The 21,613-nt window shown below is 39.4% G+C and overlaps 1 protein-coding gene across 1 annotated transcript; it reads right to left on the bottom strand.

Annotated features, from left to right (window-relative positions):
• Nucleotides 1-3,307: 3,307 nt before the first annotated feature.
• Nucleotides 3,308-17,415, bottom strand: timm17a (translocase of inner mitochondrial membrane 17 homolog A (yeast)). The gene is made up of 6 exons (XM_072563547.1): nt 17,333-17,415; nt 14,481-14,580; nt 11,265-11,328; nt 8,705-8,833; nt 6,793-6,903; nt 3,308-4,330 (listed from the first exon to the last, which is right to left on the bottom strand). The coding sequence occupies exons 1-6, from the start codon at nt 17,395-17,397 to the stop codon at nt 4,260-4,262; spliced, it is 540 nt and encodes a 179-aa protein (XP_072419648.1). The 5' UTR covers nt 17,398-17,415; the 3' UTR covers nt 3,308-4,259.
• Nucleotides 17,416-21,613: the final 4,198 nt, after the last annotated feature.

Raw genomic sequence — 21,613 nt, 5'->3', positions numbered from 1 at the left:
CAGAACAACATAACTTTTGAAGTATTAAACTGCAATTATTTCAGTGCAATTATTTATTGCAAATAAAGCTGCTGAACTCTGGGCATATATGGGACTGGAATGTCACAGCCATTACAGAAACTTGGCTGAGGGAAGGACTGGACTGGTTGCTTAGTGTTCAGGCTTTTAGATCCTAGAGAAAGGGAGGCAAAAGAGGAGGGGGTTTGGTGTTGTTGATGAAGGAAAATATTACTACTATACTTAAGATATTTGAGGGATCATCCAATGAAGTCATATGGGTAGAAGTTCAAAATAGAGGAATGATCACTTTGGAATTATATTATAGGTCCACCAATAGTCAGAGGGAAAATTGAGCAAATATATGGAAAGATCTCCTGTAAGAATAATAGGGTTGAGTAGGGGATTTTAACTTTCCAAATATCGACTGGGACTGCCAGAATGTTAGGGGTTTGGATGGGGAAAATTTTATTAAATTTTCTTTCAGTATGTAAATGTACCGACTAGAGAAGGAATAAACTTGACCTTGGGAAATAATGTAGGGCAAGTGATTGAGGTGTTAATAGGGTAATACTTAAGGATTAGTGATCATAATTCTATTAGTTTTAAAATAGTTATGGGAAAGGATAGGCCTTTCATAAAAATTCTTAACTGAACTAAGGCAGATTTTAATGGTTAGGAGACAGGAACTTTCAAAAGTTGATTGGAATAGACTGTTTGCAGGTAGAGATGACTGTCAGCATACTTTTAAAAGTCTCCCCACTAAGAGTTCAGAGGCACTATATTCCTCTTAGAGTTAAGGCTGGTAAGAGTAGGAAACAATGGATGAATAGAAATTGAGGTTATGGTCAAGGGTAAGTTATATATTAAATATAAACAATTGGATTAACTGATATAGAAGCATTCTTAAGAGGGCAAAAAGGGAATGTGAGATAGCAACCGTTGGCAGTTAAGGTCAAGGATAATCCAAAGAGAAACTAAGAGCATGAAATTAGTATATGTGTTGAATCTCTGATGGCAGAGATACTATCTTCCCTCAGCTTTTACTGTAGACAAGGAAATGGAGATTGGAGAACTTGGTGGAAATAAATATTTAGAAAATGGGGAGATGATGATCTTGTAGTATTATTGCTGGCCTGTTAACCTAGAAACTCAGATAATGTTCTGGGGGACCTGAGTTTGAATCCTGCCACAGCAGATGGTGGAACTTTAATTCAATAAAATTCTGGAAATAAGAGTCCAATGATGACCGTGAAACCATTGCTAACCTGTCAGAAAACTCATGTGGTTTACTTATGTCCTTTTAAGGAAAGAAACTGCCATCCTTACCTGGCTTAGCCTGGCTTACATGCAACTTCAGAGCCACAGGAATGTGGTGGATTCTTAACTGCCCTCTTGGCAATTAGGGTTCAGCAATAAATGCTGGCTAGCCAGTGAAGACGTATCTTGTGAATGAATGGAAGAACAATCCATGTTACAGGCAAGTAAATGCTTGCAGCTTTAGAAAGCAAAGGTGGACAAATCTCTGGGACCTGATCAGGTATATTGTCAGACATCATGGGAAGTTAGGGAAGAAATTATGGGCTGCGTAGCAGAGATATTTGTATCATATCACAATTGTTGAGGTACCAGAGCATGGCTAATGTTAAGTTTTTAAGAAAGGCTGTATGGAAAAGCCAGGGAACTATAAACCTGAGTGATGTCGGTGGTGGGTAAGTTGTTGGTGATTCTGAATGATAGGATTGACAGGCATTTGGAGAGGCAGGGACTGATTAGGGATAGTCAGCATATCTTTGTGCAAGAAAATTGTCTCAAACTTGTTTGAATTTGTTGAGGAAGTAACCAAAAGGATTGAAGGCAGATTGGTAAATGCAGTTTATGTGGACTTTAGTAAAGCTTTTGACAAGGTTCCTCATGGTAGAATAATCACATGATTCAGGGAGATACAAAATTGGCTTGACAGTAGGAGACAGACAGTGATGGTGAAGGATTGTTTTCTGGACTGGAGGCTTGTGACCAGTGAACAGGGGAAAACGTTACCTAAGATTATGAACAGATCTTATCAGTTAGGTCAATGGGCTGAGGAGTGGCAGATGGAGTTTAATTTGGATAATTACAAGGTATTGAATTTTGGTTAAACCAAACAAGAACAGGACTTGTACAATTCGTGGTAGGGCTCTAGGTGTTGTGGAACAGAGACCTAGGGGTTCAGGTACATAATGCTTTGAACTGTGTGTCACGTAGATAATGTATTAAGATTATATTCAGCCCACTTGCAGTCATTGCTCAGATCTTTTGAGTACAGGATTTGGAACATCATATTGAGGTTGTACAGAATTTTGTTGGGGCCTCTTCTAGAGTACTGGCTCACCCTACTATAAAAACAATATTAAATTGGAGAGGCTTCAGAAAAGATTTACCAGGATGTGGCCAGGAATGGAATGTTTTTGTTATAAAGATAGCCTGGGACTTTTTGACTGGAGTTTAGAGGTTCATAAAATCATGAAGGGCACTGATAAAGTGAATAGCAAGGGTCTTTTCCCTAGGGTGGAGGAGTTCAAAACCAGGAGGCATAGTTTTTAAGATGAGAGGAGAAAGATTTAAAGTAAATGAGCAACTTTTTTTTAAACACAATGGTTTGTATGTGGAATGAACTGCCAGAATAAGTGGTGGATAAAGATAGCTGAATATTTCTTAAATATTCTAATTGTAAGTACACAAACAGGAAAGGTATGGAGGGATATGGACCAAACACAGGGATGTTACTAGTTTAGTTTTGGGATATGGTCAGAATGGACTAATTGGACCAAAGGGTCTGTTTCCATGCTCCATGACTGACTATAACCACCACCACCAAATCAAAAGTTTAATTTACCAGCACGAATTGTTTCAGCATACCTGATGTCTCTTGGATTTTAATTATCTGCTTGTACTGCAAATGTACATCTAATTTGCTGGCAAACATTAATCAATAATAATTGTTTGCACTGGTACTCAATGTTTACGTTACAGGCTACAATATATGGAATTTCAGCTGTGTCTGTTAACTTCGGTCACAGATCAGCCTTGGTCTGACTGAATATCAAGATATGTGGGGAATAAATGCCATCTTTCTGTTCTTAAACTATAGTCTCTGGGAGTTTTTCTACCATCCTTGGATCCTCATTGTCTTTCAACAAAGTTGTAGTCAGTCACATTTTCATCTCCCAGATAGTGTAATATCAAAGTAAGATTACAACTCCTGGCAAGTTAGTCAAATCAGCTGTTGGATTATCCCAGTCATAATAAATTAAGAGGTAAGAAGAAAAACTTAAGTTTCATATTTATTGAGGATATACTTTCAGAACATTTTGAACAAATGTTCTAAACACACTGGTATTTTTCATTATGCCATAATTAATAAGTCTCAGAAATTTGCTTAGGTACAATCAAGTGACAAGTTGCTTGATGCACAATTCAATTAAAGTAGTGAAGGGCAGGGTAGAAGTGATAAATGACACATTAAAATTGAAAACCCAAAAGGTGTGTTTTTCAAATAAGTGCCCAAATTCCAACATTTCTTCTTACTGTAAAAGTAATTTCTCTCTAGCCCAAATGCGTCAAGTTGAATGCAATGATAAATAATGTAAGTCAAGTAATTATCACAGCCTCTAACATCCAATTAAAATATCTACCAAAACACATTTAGCACAAAACTTTCAAATTAAGTGCCCAAAGTATTGAATAAATTAAACCACTAAATGGATGATTCAACCTTAAGTTTTAATGTAATGGGATGAAACAACTTTTCCCTCAATGTTTTGTTACCGTGCCCATTCAAATCTGCTTCAAGTACTTTGGAAGGGACTGGCTGTGGTGATTAATTTGTTGAATATGAAATGACAAAGGGTAAATGTCAATAGATTTCACCATAGTTTACACACATGACCACAGAATTCTATAAAACTCAGGCATAAAAATGATCTTGAACTATATAATTGTTGCTGATTAAGGGCCTTCATATCAAAGTAAAATATGGAATATACCATATATACATATATTTCAAGGCTAATCGCAGAAAATCATTTTATACATTCTCAAACTTTCCACAATGACCTTTTCTAATCACACCAGTGCTCCATAACTCTGATCTGCCACCTTTTAAAAAATATTGTAATGTGACTACATATAAGATGGTGTGCTCTTCACAGATGTCTGGAGTGACTTATTTGTTAACACATCTTTTCAGCATCCACAAAGTTAGAGGTATTGCAATGGATTTGTCATTGATATTGTCGATATTCGCCAAATGATGCAGTTTGTAGCTGAGTTGGTTCGTCTACAAACTGTGGACCTACAAAGTGAAAAAGATAATTTCAGTTTTAATAAAGAAAACACTTTAGCTTCTCTTTTGGTAACTGTAGAACAAACTCATTTTAGTTCAACCCTCATTAACTTCATTCACTTCTAATATGATCCAATGCCACCAAAAGTAGTTATTAACTTTAGAATTTTGCAAATTAGTACATTACCAACCAAGGCAATTACTTGAGTTCCTTGGTCTTTTCAAACCACTTTTCTATTATAAAACTACCTGTCTGCAATCTTATAAATTATATCTATAAATTGGATTCAGTTTTACTGCAATAATAAATAATCATTCAAATCTGGCTTTCACAGCTCATGGTAGTTGCTTTGATCTTTTTATATGTTTGCTTAATCCTAATCTTTCCAGGTCTATGTAAACAATCAAGAATCATTCTTTTTACCTAGCTGCTAAGTTTAAAGAGCCAAGGCTGAAAATTTCTGCATAGGGTGTAATTGGTGATCCAGGCCCAAATTACACAAAGCTATTTTGATTCCAAACTTTGCTCAATTATTTACATATCATTGTCTGTGAGGAATATCTTTCATCAGCACAGGTAGTGTTTTAGAACTGAATTGTTAACTGCATTACAAACATGTATTATTTAAATAGAGAAAAACAAAGGGATTTGTGGGTACTTGTGCACAGAACAAAGTTAGTACACAGATGCAGCAGGTCCTCAGGAAGGCTAATGGAATGGTGACTCATTTTAAGGGGGTTGAAGTGTAAGAGAAGGGGAATCTTAGTGCAAGTAAACAAGCTACTGGTGAGACCATATCTGGAGTACTGAGAGCCATTATGGTTCCCTTATTTAAGGCAAGACTTTATTAGAGACAGCTCACTAGGATGATCCTTGCAAGGAGTGATTGCATTATGAGCAAAGATTAAACAGATTGACACTCTACTCTTGGAAATAAGAAGAATGAGAGGTGATCTCAATAAAACATACAGAACTCTTAAGGGGCTTGACAAGGTAAATGCTGAGACAATGTTTCTCCTTATGGGAGGGTCTAGGACAACTAGGCGCAGTCAAGTAAGGGACACAAATTTCAGACAGATGAGGAATTTCCTGAGGGTTGAGTGTCTTTGGAACTCCTTGCCACAGAGAGCTGTGAGGGCAGATAGGTTCTTGTTCAATAGGGTTATGGGAAAGGACAAGAAGATGTGAGGAATGTCAGATCAGCCAGAGCCCAACTGAATGGTGCTATAGGCTCAAGGGGTGGAACATCCTGCTCTTGCTCTTATTTCTTGTTGCCTTGATACATTTGCGTGCCAATCTGAGTTTTATTTACACAACTGAAAGGGGACTTAACACACATTATTTCCAACTGATGTCTAGAGCATCACTTGAATATTCCAAACTTAAATAGTGGGAAAAGACTTTAGTATAGAACAGTTAGTTAGCAAATTAAAAAATCTGACAGATTCTCAGGAAAATTCTGCTATTTAAAAGAAGTGCAACCTCACAGAAACTCCATGCCCTTATGGTTGCATTTTTTTGGGGTGGGAAAAAGCTTAAGTGTGTGTGTGTGTGTGTGTGTGTGTGTGCGTGTGTGCGTGTGTAGATCATAAATGGTGCACTTGTCTTACATGTGAACACCAACTATAAAGGTTAGACATCCTTGATGTGAAGCATTTTAATTGAATTAAAATCATTTTACCAATTGAAAACTAGAATTTGTCTACCAAGTTATTCACAGAATTACTAAACCAAACACTCATTCATGTTTTCTGGATAGCATATTTCAGCTATGAGGGTTATTAGATTTGAAGTAATATCCATTTGCAGAAAACAGCTGATATTTGGAATATTAATATTTGTACTGTCTGAAATAAAACTTTTTGATCATTCCAATACAAATGAGCATTGATACATGGACATAACTCAATCTGGGAAGGTGCACAAATGCAAAAGGAAGAACCCTAGCACTGCAGCTTTCTCGTGGGTTCACTGGAAATGCATACTGTTGTATAGTCCCTACAGTGTGTAAACAGGCCATTCAGCTATAGAGTAATAGAGATGTACAACCTAGAAACAGACCCTTCAGTCCAAATCATCCATGTCAACCAGATATCCTAAACTAATCTAGTCCCATTTGCCAGCACTTGGCCCATATTCCTCTAAACCCTTCCTATTCATCCACCCATCCAGATGCCTTTTAAATGCTGTAATTGTACTAGCCTCCACCACTTTCTCTAGCAGCTCATTCCATACGCACACCATACTCTGTGAAAACGTTGCTCCTTAGGACCCTTTTATATCTTTCCCTTTTCATCCTAAACCTATGCCCTCTGGTTCTGGACCAAGTCCTAGTCCCTGGCACTGAGAGACAGCGATGCTAAATACTTACAGTTGTCCAAAACAAATTACTTATACAAAAGTATTAATATAGCATTTATATTTGCTGGTAATCTCATTTATTGCTGATCTATTTGTATTCACAACTAACCTGTTGGAAATTGTGTTGAAGCAAATCGTGTGAGCATTATTCCAGCCCCTTCAATCAAGGCAAGAAGTATACCTCCCATAGCAGCTGATCCAACCATTGCCACTGGACCATCTAAATCAAAGTACCCACATAGCTGAATTATTATAAATACACAAATAGAGAGAGAATACATTGTACTGATATTTTACGAGGCAATTTTCAAGAGAAGAAATAAAGCTAGCACTCTTGTTTTGGTAAAAGCAAAATACTGATGCAGAAAATCTTAAATAAAGCCAAAAAATGGAGAAACTCAGCAGTTCTGGCAACATTTATGAAGGGAGAAAGAGTAAATGCTTTGAGACCAAGATGACTTCTTTCGCAAGTATGGACTGCTTCTCTCTCCACAGATTCTCATAGACATGCTAAGTTTTTCCAACATTGTGTTTTCATTCTTCTCTAGGTAGTTGAGGGAAATGCAGTGGCTATGCTGGACATCAATTTCTAGAAAACTTTTGATAAGTATCATATAGAACACTACTGGGGGAAAAGAAAGAGCATAAAATTAAGAGAACATAAGCAACTGATCAAAAAGCTGATTAGAAAGGAAGAATTATTACAAGGTGGGCAGTTTCAAAGTGGTTGGAAGTAGTTAGTCATGTCTTACAAAATCATGTTCTGGGACAACAACCATTCATGACATACAACAATGATTTTAAGAAGAAGCGAGAGAACTAGCATTCCAATCTTCAAACAATACTGAAATAGATACATACCAACTCAATCTGAGGACCAAAAACAGACTGGGATATTGATGGATGATTGAATGGATTAAAAAGTGGGAAACAAATTTTAATTACATCAAGTATGAGGTAGTATTTTTGATTTATAAAAAGAAACCCTGAATTATCTATTCATTCGAAAGACGTGCAAAGACAGGGATTCAGAAGTCAGATTTTCAACACATTAAGCACATGGTCTAAAGCGACAAGGACAATGGAATATCGCTTTATGGCAGGTGCCTTAAAATTTAAAAATTAAGACAGTTCTGAATCCAATTTCTGTCCTCAAACAATGGGAAAGGTGCCAAGGAAGTAAGAGAAGATAAAACATAGGCACACTAGGATAATGCTTGTATTGAGGAAATTAATTATAAATAAAGACATGAAAAATCAAATCTATTTTCATCAGAAATGAAAATACAGGAATGATTTTATCGAAATTTTAAAATGTTGAAGGAAAAATCTAGCAAATAGAAATACAATTTCTAGAGTTAACAAGTCAATTATGAGGGACAGAGCTGCAAGATTAAAAATCAGGATAGAGAGTAGAAATAAGCCAGGTTGTACAATGAACTATTGAAATTAGCAATCTAATCAATGACCGTGCCCATTTCTGATAGGTTAGATGGATGAATCAAAGAGGGATACAGATAAATGAAAACGGGGCAGGTACAGTACACAGAATTGATCTGAAAAATAAACACTAATTGTACTAATTAACTATTTTTAATATTCTAGAAGTAGTTAACAGAGGACCATAGCGCTGTTCGCTAATTAGACAGAAGTGACTAGTTTAATGAGGGTCACACAAAATTATCATGGTTACCACAAAATAGGCTGGTATTTTTGATTATAACCTTCATGCTGGAGCAGTAATAGGTTTTTCATAACATGCACAGAATACAGCAACAGCACTTTGCAAAATTCAAGTCCTCCTACCGACAGGTATTAAGTATTACTTTTATGCTGCCTTTAAGTGGCAGACATCTGTTAAGTCAAAATATTCATACTTATAGTCAGTTTTATAGCAAAAAAAGGAACTTGTTTGAATTTAAAGCCTCTTAAGATTGCTATTCTTTAATAATACCAATACTTCATTGCACATCAAGTAGAAATATCACCGATTACAAGAAAATACAAACGGTTGCACTTACTTCGTGCAGCTAATATTGCTCCCGTTAAGGCTCCACTGGTTATGGAGTTCCACGGATCTTCTTTACCTCTGACTTTTACTAAGCCACAGTCAATCATGGAAAATAGCCCACCCCATATAGCAAAGCTTCCTAAAATTGAAAAAGAAATTGAATACAAGACACCATTAATCACAATACATTAACTGATCTAAAGTGTTACCAGCCTTTAGCAGAAAGCTGAAAACTTAAATTGCTAACAACATTATGATGATCAAAGAGGTGTATCAAATGTCAGAGAAAGCTCAAGGAGCGGAATTGCTTACTCACACTTGTAATTCTTACAAAATGTATTTAGTGAGTACTTTGACAGATTGAAGAAATTGTAAGATCAATAATGAAATACCGCATTTTTTAAATGCATGAACTGATAGTTACAGAAAACCCTTGAAGTACAGCAGCCAGAATTAGGATTAAAATTTGTTGCAATAGTTTACAACACTAACTTATTTTAAGTGAATGAGTTGTTTTTTTAAATACTTGGCAGGCATTAGAAAAATAATATCTGGAATATTCCAAACAAACAACAGTAACTCACTAAATAATTAAAACCGTTCTATCCAGGTGAGTTTCAAGAAGCAACATTATTTGCTTTAATTGCTCATTCTAAGACTATCAGCGATAATGAATCTATTGCTATAGCATAGTGGTATAACAACTTAAATGGGAATGAATACTTTATTCAGAAATACTTAGTGCCTCATTGAAGATTTCACCTTTATTGTAAAAAAAGGGCAAATATACAGTGGAGACAAAAGATTATAAGTGACTTTGACTTTCCCCACTTAATCAATTAATTGTACAACAAGGAGGATAAAACAGTTTCCAATTTTCACATTAATGTAAGATACATTGATTATTCAAATGGCATTTTTTAAAGAGAGAAATTAAAGTTAGGGCACTGGGTGATCTCCCTAATTTTCCTGAAGTCCTCTGTTTCATTCTCCACATGAAAAGACACAATGCATTCATACTTCTTTTTAATTTCTCACTGAAAAGGTAGCACATGATAGTTGTTATATTAGAATATATGTTCAAAGCCTAGAGTGTAGCAGACATTCAACATATCCTGATTCAAGTAAAAATACCATGAATTAAGCCATGCCATGAAGATAGTTCCATTGACATTATTAATAAAATGGGTTGAATTCCCTAAACATGCAACAAAATTTTGTTTTAGAAAATCTCATGGAATTCAGCTTTCTACGAAGTTTGCCACTATGAATAAAACTTGCCCTGACAAATCTCAGAATGCCAGCATTTGCTAGAGAGTAGGTAGATAGGATCATAGAGTCCCTACAGTGTGGAAACAGGCCATTTGGTCCAACAAGTCCACAGTGACTTTCCAAAAAGTATCCCACCCAAACTCATTTGCCTTCCCCTATTACTCTACACTTTCCCTGAATAATACGCCTACCGGCACATCCCTGAACACTCTGGGCAATTTTAGCATGGCCAATTCACCTAACCTGCACATCTGTGGACAGTGGGAGGAAACTGGAGCACCCAGAGGAAACCCACATAGACACAGGGAGAAGGTGCAAACCCCACACAGACAGTCACCGGAGGCTGGAATTGAATCCAGGTCAGTGGCGCTGTGAGGCAGCAGTGCTAATCATTGAGCCACCGATACTGAAGAAGGTGTTTAGTATGCTTTCCTTTATTGGTCACAGCATTGAGCATAGGAGTTGGGAGGTCATGTTGCAGCTGTACAAGACATTGGTTAGGCCACTTCTGGAATACTGTGTGCAATTCTCGTCTCCCTGTGAAACTTGAAAGGGTACAGAAAAGATTTACAAGCATGTTGTCAGGGTTAGTGGGTTTGAGCTATAGAGAGAGGCTAAATAGGCTGGGGCTGTTTTCCCTGGTGCATCAGAGGCTGAGGAGTAACCTTGTAGAGGTTTACAAAATCATGAGGGTCATGGATAGGGTAAATAGACAAGGTCTTTTTGCTGGTTTGTGGTGGGGGGGTCCAGACCTAGAGGGCATAGATTTTAGGTGTGAGGGTTTTTAAAAGGGACCTAAGGAGCAACTTTTTCACACACAGGGTGAGCGTGTATAAAATGAGCACTGAGAGGAAGTGGTGGAGCCTGGTACAACTACAACACTTGAAAGGCATCTGGATGGCTACATGAATAAGAAGGATTTAGAGTGATATGAGCCAAGTACTGGCAAATGGGACTAGGTTAGATTAGGATGTACATCTCTATGACTTGTAGAATGAATGTCTCCCTGGTCCAAGATGTCTTAGTACCCATCTTGGCACTCCTATTAAACAAATGTGTTCTGCCTGGAGTGTTTCATCTGAATAACCCGGAAGATTAACAGTAAAGAAAACCTTCTTTATACTTATATTTTAGCACAGTTCACCATTTAGCTGTATCTGGGAAGCTTGTCATTCGCTCACCACACAGTCAACTTCTCTCATGCGAGTACCAACATAATTCATAACTAAACTACTATAGCTATGACCTATTTTGTTAATAATAAAATGCAGATTACATTTTTGATAAATATAACATACCTCCTAATTGTGGAGCTCTCGTCTTAACTGCAGTCAAACTTCCACGAAGCCTGTGACTCATTCCCTGTTTTAACATGAAAAATAAAGGCATAGTAGTGCATGAAAGCAGTGCAAAAGGCTTAAAGTAATGCAATACTGTAAACACAAATTGTGAATAGCTGCAATAAAACACTGAAACAATATTTTGCAATATCAAAATAGCTCACCCAAAACGAGTTACAATGCAGAATATTCTCTACTTGTGTTTGCATGCATATTTCTGAGGCACTAGTATAGAATCATACAGTACAGAAAAAACCCTTTGGCCCAATGAGTCTGTACTGCCAAAAATACACCACCACCTCACCACCTACACCAGTCCCACACTAGATCCAAAGCCTTGAAATGTTTTGAGCCTTCAAGTACTTATCCAAGTACATTCTGAAGAGTCTAGACTCGAAATGTTAGCCTACTCTTTCTCCATGGATGCTGTCTGACCCGCAGTGATCTCCAGCAATTGTTGTTTACAGCATCTTAAGATCCCAGCGTCTGCAGTAATGTGTTCCTACATTTAAACTCAACTATGTTCCCAAGAAGTGCATTCCAGATACCCACCACACTCTAGGTGGGAAACATTTTCCTCAAATCCACTCTAATCCTCCTGCCTTTCACTATAAAAAAAAAGTACGCCTCTTTGGTCTTGAACCTTCGACTAAAGACATCAGCTGTTTTCTATTCACCCTGTCCATGTCTCTCATAATCTCTCACACCTCAATCTGGTCCCTCTCAACCTTCTACACTCCAAAGAAAGCAATCTGAGTTTATCCAATCTCTCCTTATAGCTAAAATGCTTCATTCCAGGCAATACACCAGTGGATCTCCTTTGCACCCCATACCACTGCATCATTCAAGGTGCAATAAGACTCTGCAAACATGATTACACGTAACATCTTACATTATGTGGTGAGTGCCTTTGCTTCCCCCATTCCCACAATGTGTGGATATCCTTTCCCATCAACTACCTGTGTCTTCGCCTGTCCGCTCCCCATATGAAGATCCTTTCTCCTCCACCGAGTGCTTTTACCCACTCCCCATCCAAATGGGTGTGTTCCACCTCCCCATCACAATCAAGTATACTGTCTCCCCACCAAAAGTGTCCCAGGACCAGATCCAAAGGTGCTACTACCATTCCAACAGGAAGAAATGTAAATCCTTCCTCCAGCCCTCATCCTGTTCATTTCTCCTTATGCCTGCACATTCCCCATGCCAATACATACAATCTAATGGTCTTTATCAATTCATTGGATAACCACAAGTCTCATGCACAAAGAAAAAATAATTACTTAAAATTATACATTGTTACATTGAGCTAATTCAATGTGTTGAGAAAAGAAATTGCATTAAAAATACATCGACACTTGTAGACATCCTAGCAAACCAGTCAATTCAAAGGCTATTAGGATTGGATAGAAAATGGTGGCCTTACCAATCACAACCACATTCCATAAAAGAATACAAAAGAAAATCAAGTGACATTTAGACTTGGACAGTGAACCTTAAAAAGGGATAGAGGGTACAATGCAAATTCATCAGAATTATACAATAACTCAAAGGGTTAGATTAAGATATTATGCATAATTTTGGTTTGTATTCCCTTCAAATTAGAACATGAAGGGCTGATCTAACTGGAGGTTGTTAAAATGGAAAAACGAATGGTAAATAGAGAGTAACAACAATGACCCACATTTATGCCACACTGTAAACAGCAAAAACAGCTTAATGCCCCCTGCAGGAGTGTCAAGACTTATTTAATACTGAGTTATATAAAGAGATGAAAAACAGAGCAGGAAAAGCTTGGTCAAAGAGGTAGGTTTTAATGGCTGCCTAAAAGGAGACTGATTAGAGAAGTTTTGAGATTTACAAAAATAATTCTAGAATTTAGCACGCAGCAGCTGAAAGCACAGCTACCAACAATGAAATATTAAAATAAGGACTGTACAAGCCAGAATTGGAAATGGGAGGTAGGAATGGAGAAACTACAGAAACAGAGGCCTGACGGCATGGAGACTTTGCAATCAATGCTAAAAAATTTTAAGTGGAGTCATTATAAGAGTCAATATTGGTGTGCAAGCAATGGGGTTATAAATAATGTAACTTGATGGAAGTTAGAATATAAGTAACAGAACTTTGCATGAATTCAAGTTTATTAGGAGTGGAAGATGGGAAGAAGGCTGAAAAAGCATTGAAATAGTCAAGTCTAGAGGTAACAAAGGAATGAATATGGGTTTCAGCAGATGATTTACGACACAGCAGCTATGCTGGGTATTGTTACACAGGTGGAAGTAGGTTGTCTTGGTGATGGAGTCGACATGTGGTCAGAAGCTCATCACAGGCTTGAACATGACACAAGGTTGCAAACAATCTAATTTAATCTGCAACTATAATCAAGGAGGGGGACAGAATTGGCAACTGTGGAACAGAATTTGCAGTTATTTAGTTGGAAGCGAATTTCTGCACATTCCGTCCTTAACATTAACCAAGCTGTATGAGAAATCAAAATTTGCGAGGAGCTGAAAGAGACGGTGAGGTAGAGATGTCATCAGCATACATATTGAACTATTTTTGGACAACTGCACTCAGGCACAGCCTGCAGATGAGAAATAATGGTGATGGAGGGTTGTGGTGGCGTTGGTAGGAACAGGGGTTGGTGACATAGAGCAGGGAGTACTTAAAATCTTACTGGAGTTGAGCCACTTGGAATGCAAAAATCAGGAAGCATTTGTCATGCTGCAGGTACTGGAAATCGGGAATCAAATCCCCCAAAGGCTGTGGGTCAATTTAAAATTTTTAAGACTAAGATCACAAGGTTTATGTCCAACAAGAGGATTAGGTATATTGAATAATTGAAATTTCAGCACAGATCAGTGATCTATCTGAATGACAGAATAGGTATGGGTAAGCAGGACTTGAGGCAAGATATAGAATTTTCAATGTGAAATTTATAAAAGGCAGACAATGGAAATGAATCACATCTTGTGACAATTATGATAGAATAGATAATGAGAAGAATTGTAGAAATATTTTCCGCCCTCAACTCAAAATAAACTGCACATTGAAATTACCCTGGCACGCGGGAAAAAGAAAACTACAGCTAAAGAGCTGTATTAAAAAACTGAACATTTTTAAGTTAAAAAAAATCAATAACCCGAATTGTAACAAAATCATGAAATAACTTACAACTGGAGCATTCCTGAAGCCTTTAATTGACTGAAAAATTCCACCACCAATGGCACCCATTGTAAAGGCTCCACCACAGTCATCAACTATCCTCCACGGGCTAACAAAAAAAATGGTTTCGATGATATATATTATAAATTAAACTTGGTCATATCAGATGTTCAACTAAAGAGAAAAGGCAAAAGCCTAGACCGACATGGCTATTCACCATTTCCTTTTAATAGCCAACTTCATGGCTGCTCTAACGATAGTTAAGTAGATATCCACAATCCTGCCTTCTGTTCAGCTCAGCATAACCGCAATGTTCTGCACACCTTTCTTAAGGTCTCCACAAAGTTTACTGTCAATGTTACAGCAAACAATTGTTGACGATTTTCCTGATAACTTTTTCTACCAGAAACATGTTAAATCATTTCAAATGTCATTGTTACTGGTTAAGCTAATGGAACACCTTTGGTTATTAGCCTGCATGACAACAACAGTAATTTCTCAGTCCATTAAACAGCATGATTTTTCTGCAACTTTCCTTGAACTTCAAGCCACGACAGATCACAAACTTTACAGGTATTATAACAAAAGTAGTAGTTTTTAACGGAACAATTTTCAGTAAATTTGCTCAACTACTACAGCTGATAAAAATTAGAAGCAATTTCTGGGTGAAATCCATCCAATAAAACTGATACTGATGAATGATTTCATCAGTATCAGTTTTGATGGATGAATTTCACACCAAAATCACTTCTGAAATGCAGATGGCAAGCGCAGTGAGCAAATGGCATGGAAACTTTGCACACAGCATAACTCCACAAAAAAACAAGGAGAAGCAGGCCTGAGTGGGACAAAAATAAGATTTTTCTAGGAGTATGGGGCTAGGACCACATTCTAATGTGTTAAGGTATGCCTGGTGAACAGAAAAGCAGGAAGTAAAACAATAATCATGGTACTAAGTAGGAGTGAATACAGGGATAGAAGGATACAGCAAACAATGAGTAGCTGGAAAGGTGCTGCAAGAGAGAGGGCTTTAGATTCCGGAGACATTGGGACCACTTATTGGTAGATAGGAACTATACTAGTTGGATGCAATTCATCTAAACATCCTTATGCAGACTTAAAATACATTGACAGGGGTATAGGCTCCTCACCAGTAGTTCAGAGGGAAAGAAAAATGAGATGAAATTATAAGTTAAAACAGGAATAAATAACTGGAACACATAGGAACATAAGCTAGATAACAAAGAAGTCCGTTCAGCAAAGCTAAATGTACTTTAATGCAAGGAACCCGAGGAATAAGATAAATGAGCTGACGCCACTATTATATATGTGAATGTATATCGTAACTATGACTGAGCCTTAGCTGAAAGATAAGAGGGATTGGCAGCTCAACATTCTGTTAGCTCAGGTAGCTGGTTGCAATGCAGAGCAATACCAATGGTCAAAAGCCACACAAGCTGAGGTTACCATGAGGGTTCCACCGTCTCAACCTTATTCTTCACCTGAGGCATAGTGACCCTCAGGTTAAACCCACCAGTCATATCCCTAATGAAAGGGCAGCCCTACAGACCTCTGGAGTAAGAAAGTGCACTAGAAAGCAACTGCAAGTAAAATAAAAGGAAAATGAAAGGGTTTTCTTTAAAACAAATAAGGAGATTAACTAGGGACCATGGTGGGCACGTGGATGTGTGTGCATGCATGCAGCTGCAGGGTAAGGGCACAGTCCTCAACAACATTGTTCAGTCTTCAAAATGCAAAAGGACAATGGTGGTACAGATATCAGAATGGACCGTAAAATATTAGAAAGGCTTAACATATAGAGAGAGGGGTAATGCTACAGTATTCCACAGCCTTAAAATGCAGACAACTGTGAAAGCCCAGATGAGATGCATTGAGGCTGATGAGGGAAATAAGAGGAATTTCAGACTCTCTGCCAATAATTTTCAAACCCTTCTGGCCACGAAGTGCTGGAGGGCTAACACTGTCCAATAAAACAAACTAACAATTCCCACTCAGAAATCTCTCTGGAAAAAGATCAAGTTGTGCACACACAAGAAAAACTGCTGTAACCAAAGAACTGCATGAAACCTCCCACCACCCAAAAAAACCCTTTTGTTTCCACAGTGATCTAATCCATGCCTAACAGTCAGCCCAAAATAGGGGCAAAGCACAACCAGGCTGCCTGAGCAGCCAGTAAATACATTACTCCAAAGAACCCAGTTCTGAAGAGTCATATTGAATTTGAAACATCAAGTTTTCTTTTCTCTCTGTATAGATGCTGTCAGACCTGGTGCATTTCTCCAGCACTTTCTGCTTTTATTGCGGATTGACATTATTTCAGTATTTTGCTTTGATGGGATAAAGACATGACAATGACAGTGGCTACATTCCTATACAGCCCACCAGCCCCTCCTTAGTGCACACATGGTTCTTCCCTCTTGGGAGACACAAGGCTCTTGTGCAGCCTCCGCTCACCCCCCCCCCCCCCCCCCCCAAAAAAACCCTCAGGGGGTCAGGGCTCTTTCAATATCTGTCCTCACAGACCAGGCCTCAGGGCCTTCTGGCCCCAGCGCCAGAACATCTCCCCACTTCGCCTTCCTCCAAAGATTAAAACCTTTAGGACATCTCCCCAGGCCCCACTAAAGCCCCGAGACCCGCCCCGCCCCCAGCAGGCTCCTTCAAGGAAGGTCACAGACGCCGGTTAACAGAGCGAGGAGGGGGATGAGGCCGGTAACGGCCATGGAAGGTTCCAGATTCCCGGCGCCAGCACTTCCCCCCTCCTCCTCTGCGTACCCCCGACCCCGCGGGTAATCTTGAGCCGGGTCAAGGGATTATTTTCCCTCCTCAAAAAACCACCTCACCAAGGCTCGCGTGCATATTCCTCCATCTTCCCCTGTGACGTGTTGCCCCAGACACTAGAGCGCATGCGTTGGTTGACGGCGTGGGTCCCCTCCGAGTACGCATGTGCAGAAATGTAGCGATTGGAACTGATGTCTCTTGACCCACATTAGTGTTCAGGACTGTGAATGTTTTTGGTAATTCCAATCAAGAGTATTTGCAGCTCCTCTCAAGTAATTTTTTTAAAACAAAGGGCTAGATTTTGAATATCTGAAAGACGGCGGTTACATATATATATATAGTTCAGGAATAATCAAAAAATAAGTTTGTTTCATAATAGCAGGAAACTGTTTTGGGAATTGAAGCAGCTTTTTTTTTCCTACTGGAAAGTGAGGGACCCTTGTATAACGAAGTTGTTGGCCTTTATAGGTGAACGAAAAAATGTCCCTCAAAAGTCGGTAAAACTTTCGAATGACAAAAATGAACCCGGGAACTGCGGATGCCGGAAATCTGAAACTGAATCAGAAATTGCTGGTGACGTTCAGGAGGTCTGGCAGCATGTATGGAGAGAAAGCAGAGTTAACATTTTGGGTTTGTACCTCCTTCTTCGGGACACTGAAGGGTCACGAACCCGAAACATTTGCTTTCTCTGCACAGATGATGCCAGACTTCCTGAGCTTGTCCAACACTTTCTGATGTTGTTTCTGAATGACAAGTACTGATCCAACTTCTCGCATAGTTCAACATTAAAGTTCAGTATGACCAGCACATTCATTCCTAACTATTACTGGTTTCTTGCTGATTCCTTCTGGGATTACACCAACCCTTCCAACCCAGGCTCCCTCTATTCCTTTTAAAATACTGTTGTTATTGACCCAATTGCAAGCATTAGTCACACACGTTGTTATATCTCAGCCTCTTTTATTGCTATCCTTTCAACACACTGACTGACATCAAATAATAGCGCAACTTCCTCCAGGAGCATGAACGTGATCTTTTGTTCTCATAGTGTTGTCCATTGTTATTTTAGTGGGTGTAGCCTGATGTTATTGTACAGATTCACATCAGGTCAGCTTTCATCTTTAAACCAGTTACAGGACATAATGCCAAGTGACATTCCAAAACAAAGGACCCACCTATCTTTTGCCACTTAGTGACAAAATAAAACCAACAACTGCAAATGCTGGAAATCTGAAACAGGAACATAAATTGCTGGAGAAACTTAGCAAGTGTGGCAGCATCTGTGGAGAGAAAACAGTCAATGTTTCGACTGTTTGAGTGGGTCTGCAATGTTGTCCGCATAGTGCAGTCATTCAGTTATGCGTATGCGTTGTAGAATAACATCAGTAAGCACAAAACTAAGTACAGGTAATTGCAAGACAAAAAGTTATGACAAAATTTGACTGTCTTCAGCATACTCAACTTTTACCACACAACTCAGTTTAAGATAGAGTTAAAAATCGCACAACACCAGGTTATAGTCCAACAGGTTTATTTGGAAGCACTTGCTTTCAGAGCGCTACTCCTTCATCAGGTGGTTGTTGAATGTAAGATCATAGGGCACAGAATTTGTAGCGAATTTAATGCATTGAAGGTGTGATGCTGTCTCTGCCCCAATGTTCAGACTAATTCTAATCTAAAAAAGGGATTTACAGAATCTTACCTAGATTCATGCAGTTTTTGAGCAAAATAAAATGTAATTCTGCACAGACAACCTCACACAAGGCACCTCACACCTTCAATGCCTTATCTGGGCCAACATGGCACCTATTGGTAAAGTTCACTAGAGAATGTACCTTTAAGAAAGTTCTGAAATTTACATATGAAAGAACTAAAACCAACATGCCCATTCTAAAAGATGAGAGTCTTAACAAACACTCCAGGTCTTTTTCAATGTATAATTTCAGTTACCTCACACGGTAAACCTTTGTTATAAATTCTGTGTCCTTCGATCTTAACCTTCACAACCACCTGATGAAAGAGCAGTGCTCTGAAAGCTAGTGCTTCCAAATAAACCTGGTGTTGGACTATAACCTGGTGTTGTGTGATTTTTTAACTTTGTACACCTCAGTCCAACACTGGCATCTCCAAATCAATTTAAGATAAAAACCAAAAGAACTGTGAATGCTCTAAATCAGAAGCAGAAACAGAAGTTGCTGCAAAAGTTCAGCCCATCTGGTAGCATCTGTGAAGAAAAATCAGAGTTAAGCTTTCAGGTCCAGTGACCCTTCAATTTAAGATACTAATCACAGTATGGTTGTTGATACTTTGGCTGTCATATTCAGTACATTCAGTTTTCCTATATAAATTGTATTTGAAAGCAGTCTATAGTACACTCAAGTACCCTTCCAAGATCTGTAGGAAATGTGGTGTTCAATGTATCACCTCTTCTCGCTACTCTCAGTCAAACAGTCTTGCATAACAAACTCTTGCACAGTAAAATTGATTATAGATAAATGTAGAGTGACTTTCCATGATTTATTGATAGCCATGCTAAATCTAAATGCAACTCTTCAAGGCAGCAGTTAAGTCTCAGTGGCAGTTCTCACGTTGGAAGACAGATCCCCACAGATTTTTCCCTCCCACATTTTCACCATCCAAATGAATCCATGTGTACGATGAATTATTTGAAAGAAGTGAGGAAATGACAAGGGTATGATCAACAAACAAGCAGACTGTGGATGGGGTGTTTTGGAGGCGAGAGAAGGGGTCCTTGGTGGGTCGGCGGGAGTCCTGATTGAAAAAGTGTGCCGGAAGTGGAGGCGGCTGAAGAAATGTTCAATGTTGCAACGTGTGTTGAGCTCATTAATCCGGGAGCGTAGAGGGATGAAAGTGAGGCCTTTGCTGTGGAGTGAATGTTCATCCCCAGTGAGGGGGAGGTCCAGGGGAATAGTAAAAACATGACAGGGCTGGGTGCTAGGACCCGGGATGGGGCTGGAGCTGGGTGTGGGGGCAGAGATTGCCTCTTGAGTGGGTTTGGGTATGGGGTCGGGAGCGATGTCACTAACGGAAGGGACACTTACAATGGGGGGGGGGGGGCGTAAGTGATGTAACGTATGATGTCAACGATGTCACTGGCTGAGTTCTGGTGACTGATGTAACATGTGGCAGAAGTGACGTCAGCGATGGAGTCATCCGTGTTCCAGTGAGTGATGTCTCGGGGGGGTGGAAGTGGCTGCGGTGTCGGCAACTGTGAGGGTGGAAGTGACATGCAGAGTAGATATCACATCAGTGCAGGCAACAGTGGATCTCACGGCAGCGGTGGATCCTGCAGAGGTTACAGAAGTGTTCATCTTCCAGGCGATCATGACGGTGGTTGTCTGGACTGCAATCGCTGAGGCGGTGTGCTTGTCAGCGGCTGCGGTCTTAAGGTGGTGGGGACAGAAGTGATGTCATAATTTGCAGTGGCAGTCGTAGCTTGAGTAGCTGCATGGCTAATGGTGTCTGAGCAGTTCCAGAGGCCAGGAGAAGGTTCTGGAACGGCTGAGGAAACCCATCTTGAGGTAAGTACATGAAATTTTGTTTAACGTACGTTCTTTTATGTCCGATATGGTGGAGACCAAGTGGTTGATGAGTATGTGAATTCTTCTGAGGGTGTAAAACAGCAGAGGTCCTTTGAAGGTCTGAGAGAGTGTGGCCCTGAGCTGAGGCTGGACTGACTGCCGGGAGATTAGGTGGCAGCACATGGCTGCAAGTGTGGAGCTAAGGATCCGGAAAGAGAACCGTTTCTGAAGGTTTCATATTTTTTAATACATACTGGTTGTCCTGTTTAGACCCAAATTGTGTTGATCTGAATGTAGTCTGGAGTCCATGCAGGATCAGTCAGTTCTGTAGGCAGGCATTGAGGAAGGAGGCACTGACTGTCATAGCGAGTCTGCTTCAGGACGTGGCTGAAGAGCTTCAGGGCAGAGGAGATAACCTGGAGGGTGCAATGTGAGAGAGAGACTCACTGAGATCCTTGTAGAGAGAGGAGGAGAAGTTCTTCAAGATGGACATCCCTTGAAGAGGCTTTGCAGTAGGGTTGAAATCAACTAGGAGAAAGTGAGGACTGCGGATGCTGGAGATCAGAGTCGAGAGTATGGTGTTGGAAAAGCACACCAGGTCAGGCAACATCCGAGGAGCAGGAGAATCAATGATTCAGGCATAAGCCCTTCATCGAGAATGAGGCTTGTTGACCGGGGATGCTGAGAGATAAATGGAAGGGGGCTGGGGCTGGGGGGAAGGTAACTGAAAATTCAATAGGTAGATGAAGGTGGGGGAGAAGGTGATAGGTTGGAGAGGATTCCCTACCTAAGTTCAGGACG

The sequence above is a fragment of the Chiloscyllium punctatum genome, chromosome 45 (assembly GCF_047496795.1).
Source record: "Chiloscyllium punctatum isolate Juve2018m chromosome 45, sChiPun1.3, whole genome shotgun sequence".
Classification (NCBI taxonomy): Eukaryota; Metazoa; Chordata; class Chondrichthyes; order Orectolobiformes; family Hemiscylliidae; genus Chiloscyllium; species Chiloscyllium punctatum.
This window is presented reverse-complemented; position numbering and strand designations above follow the sequence as displayed.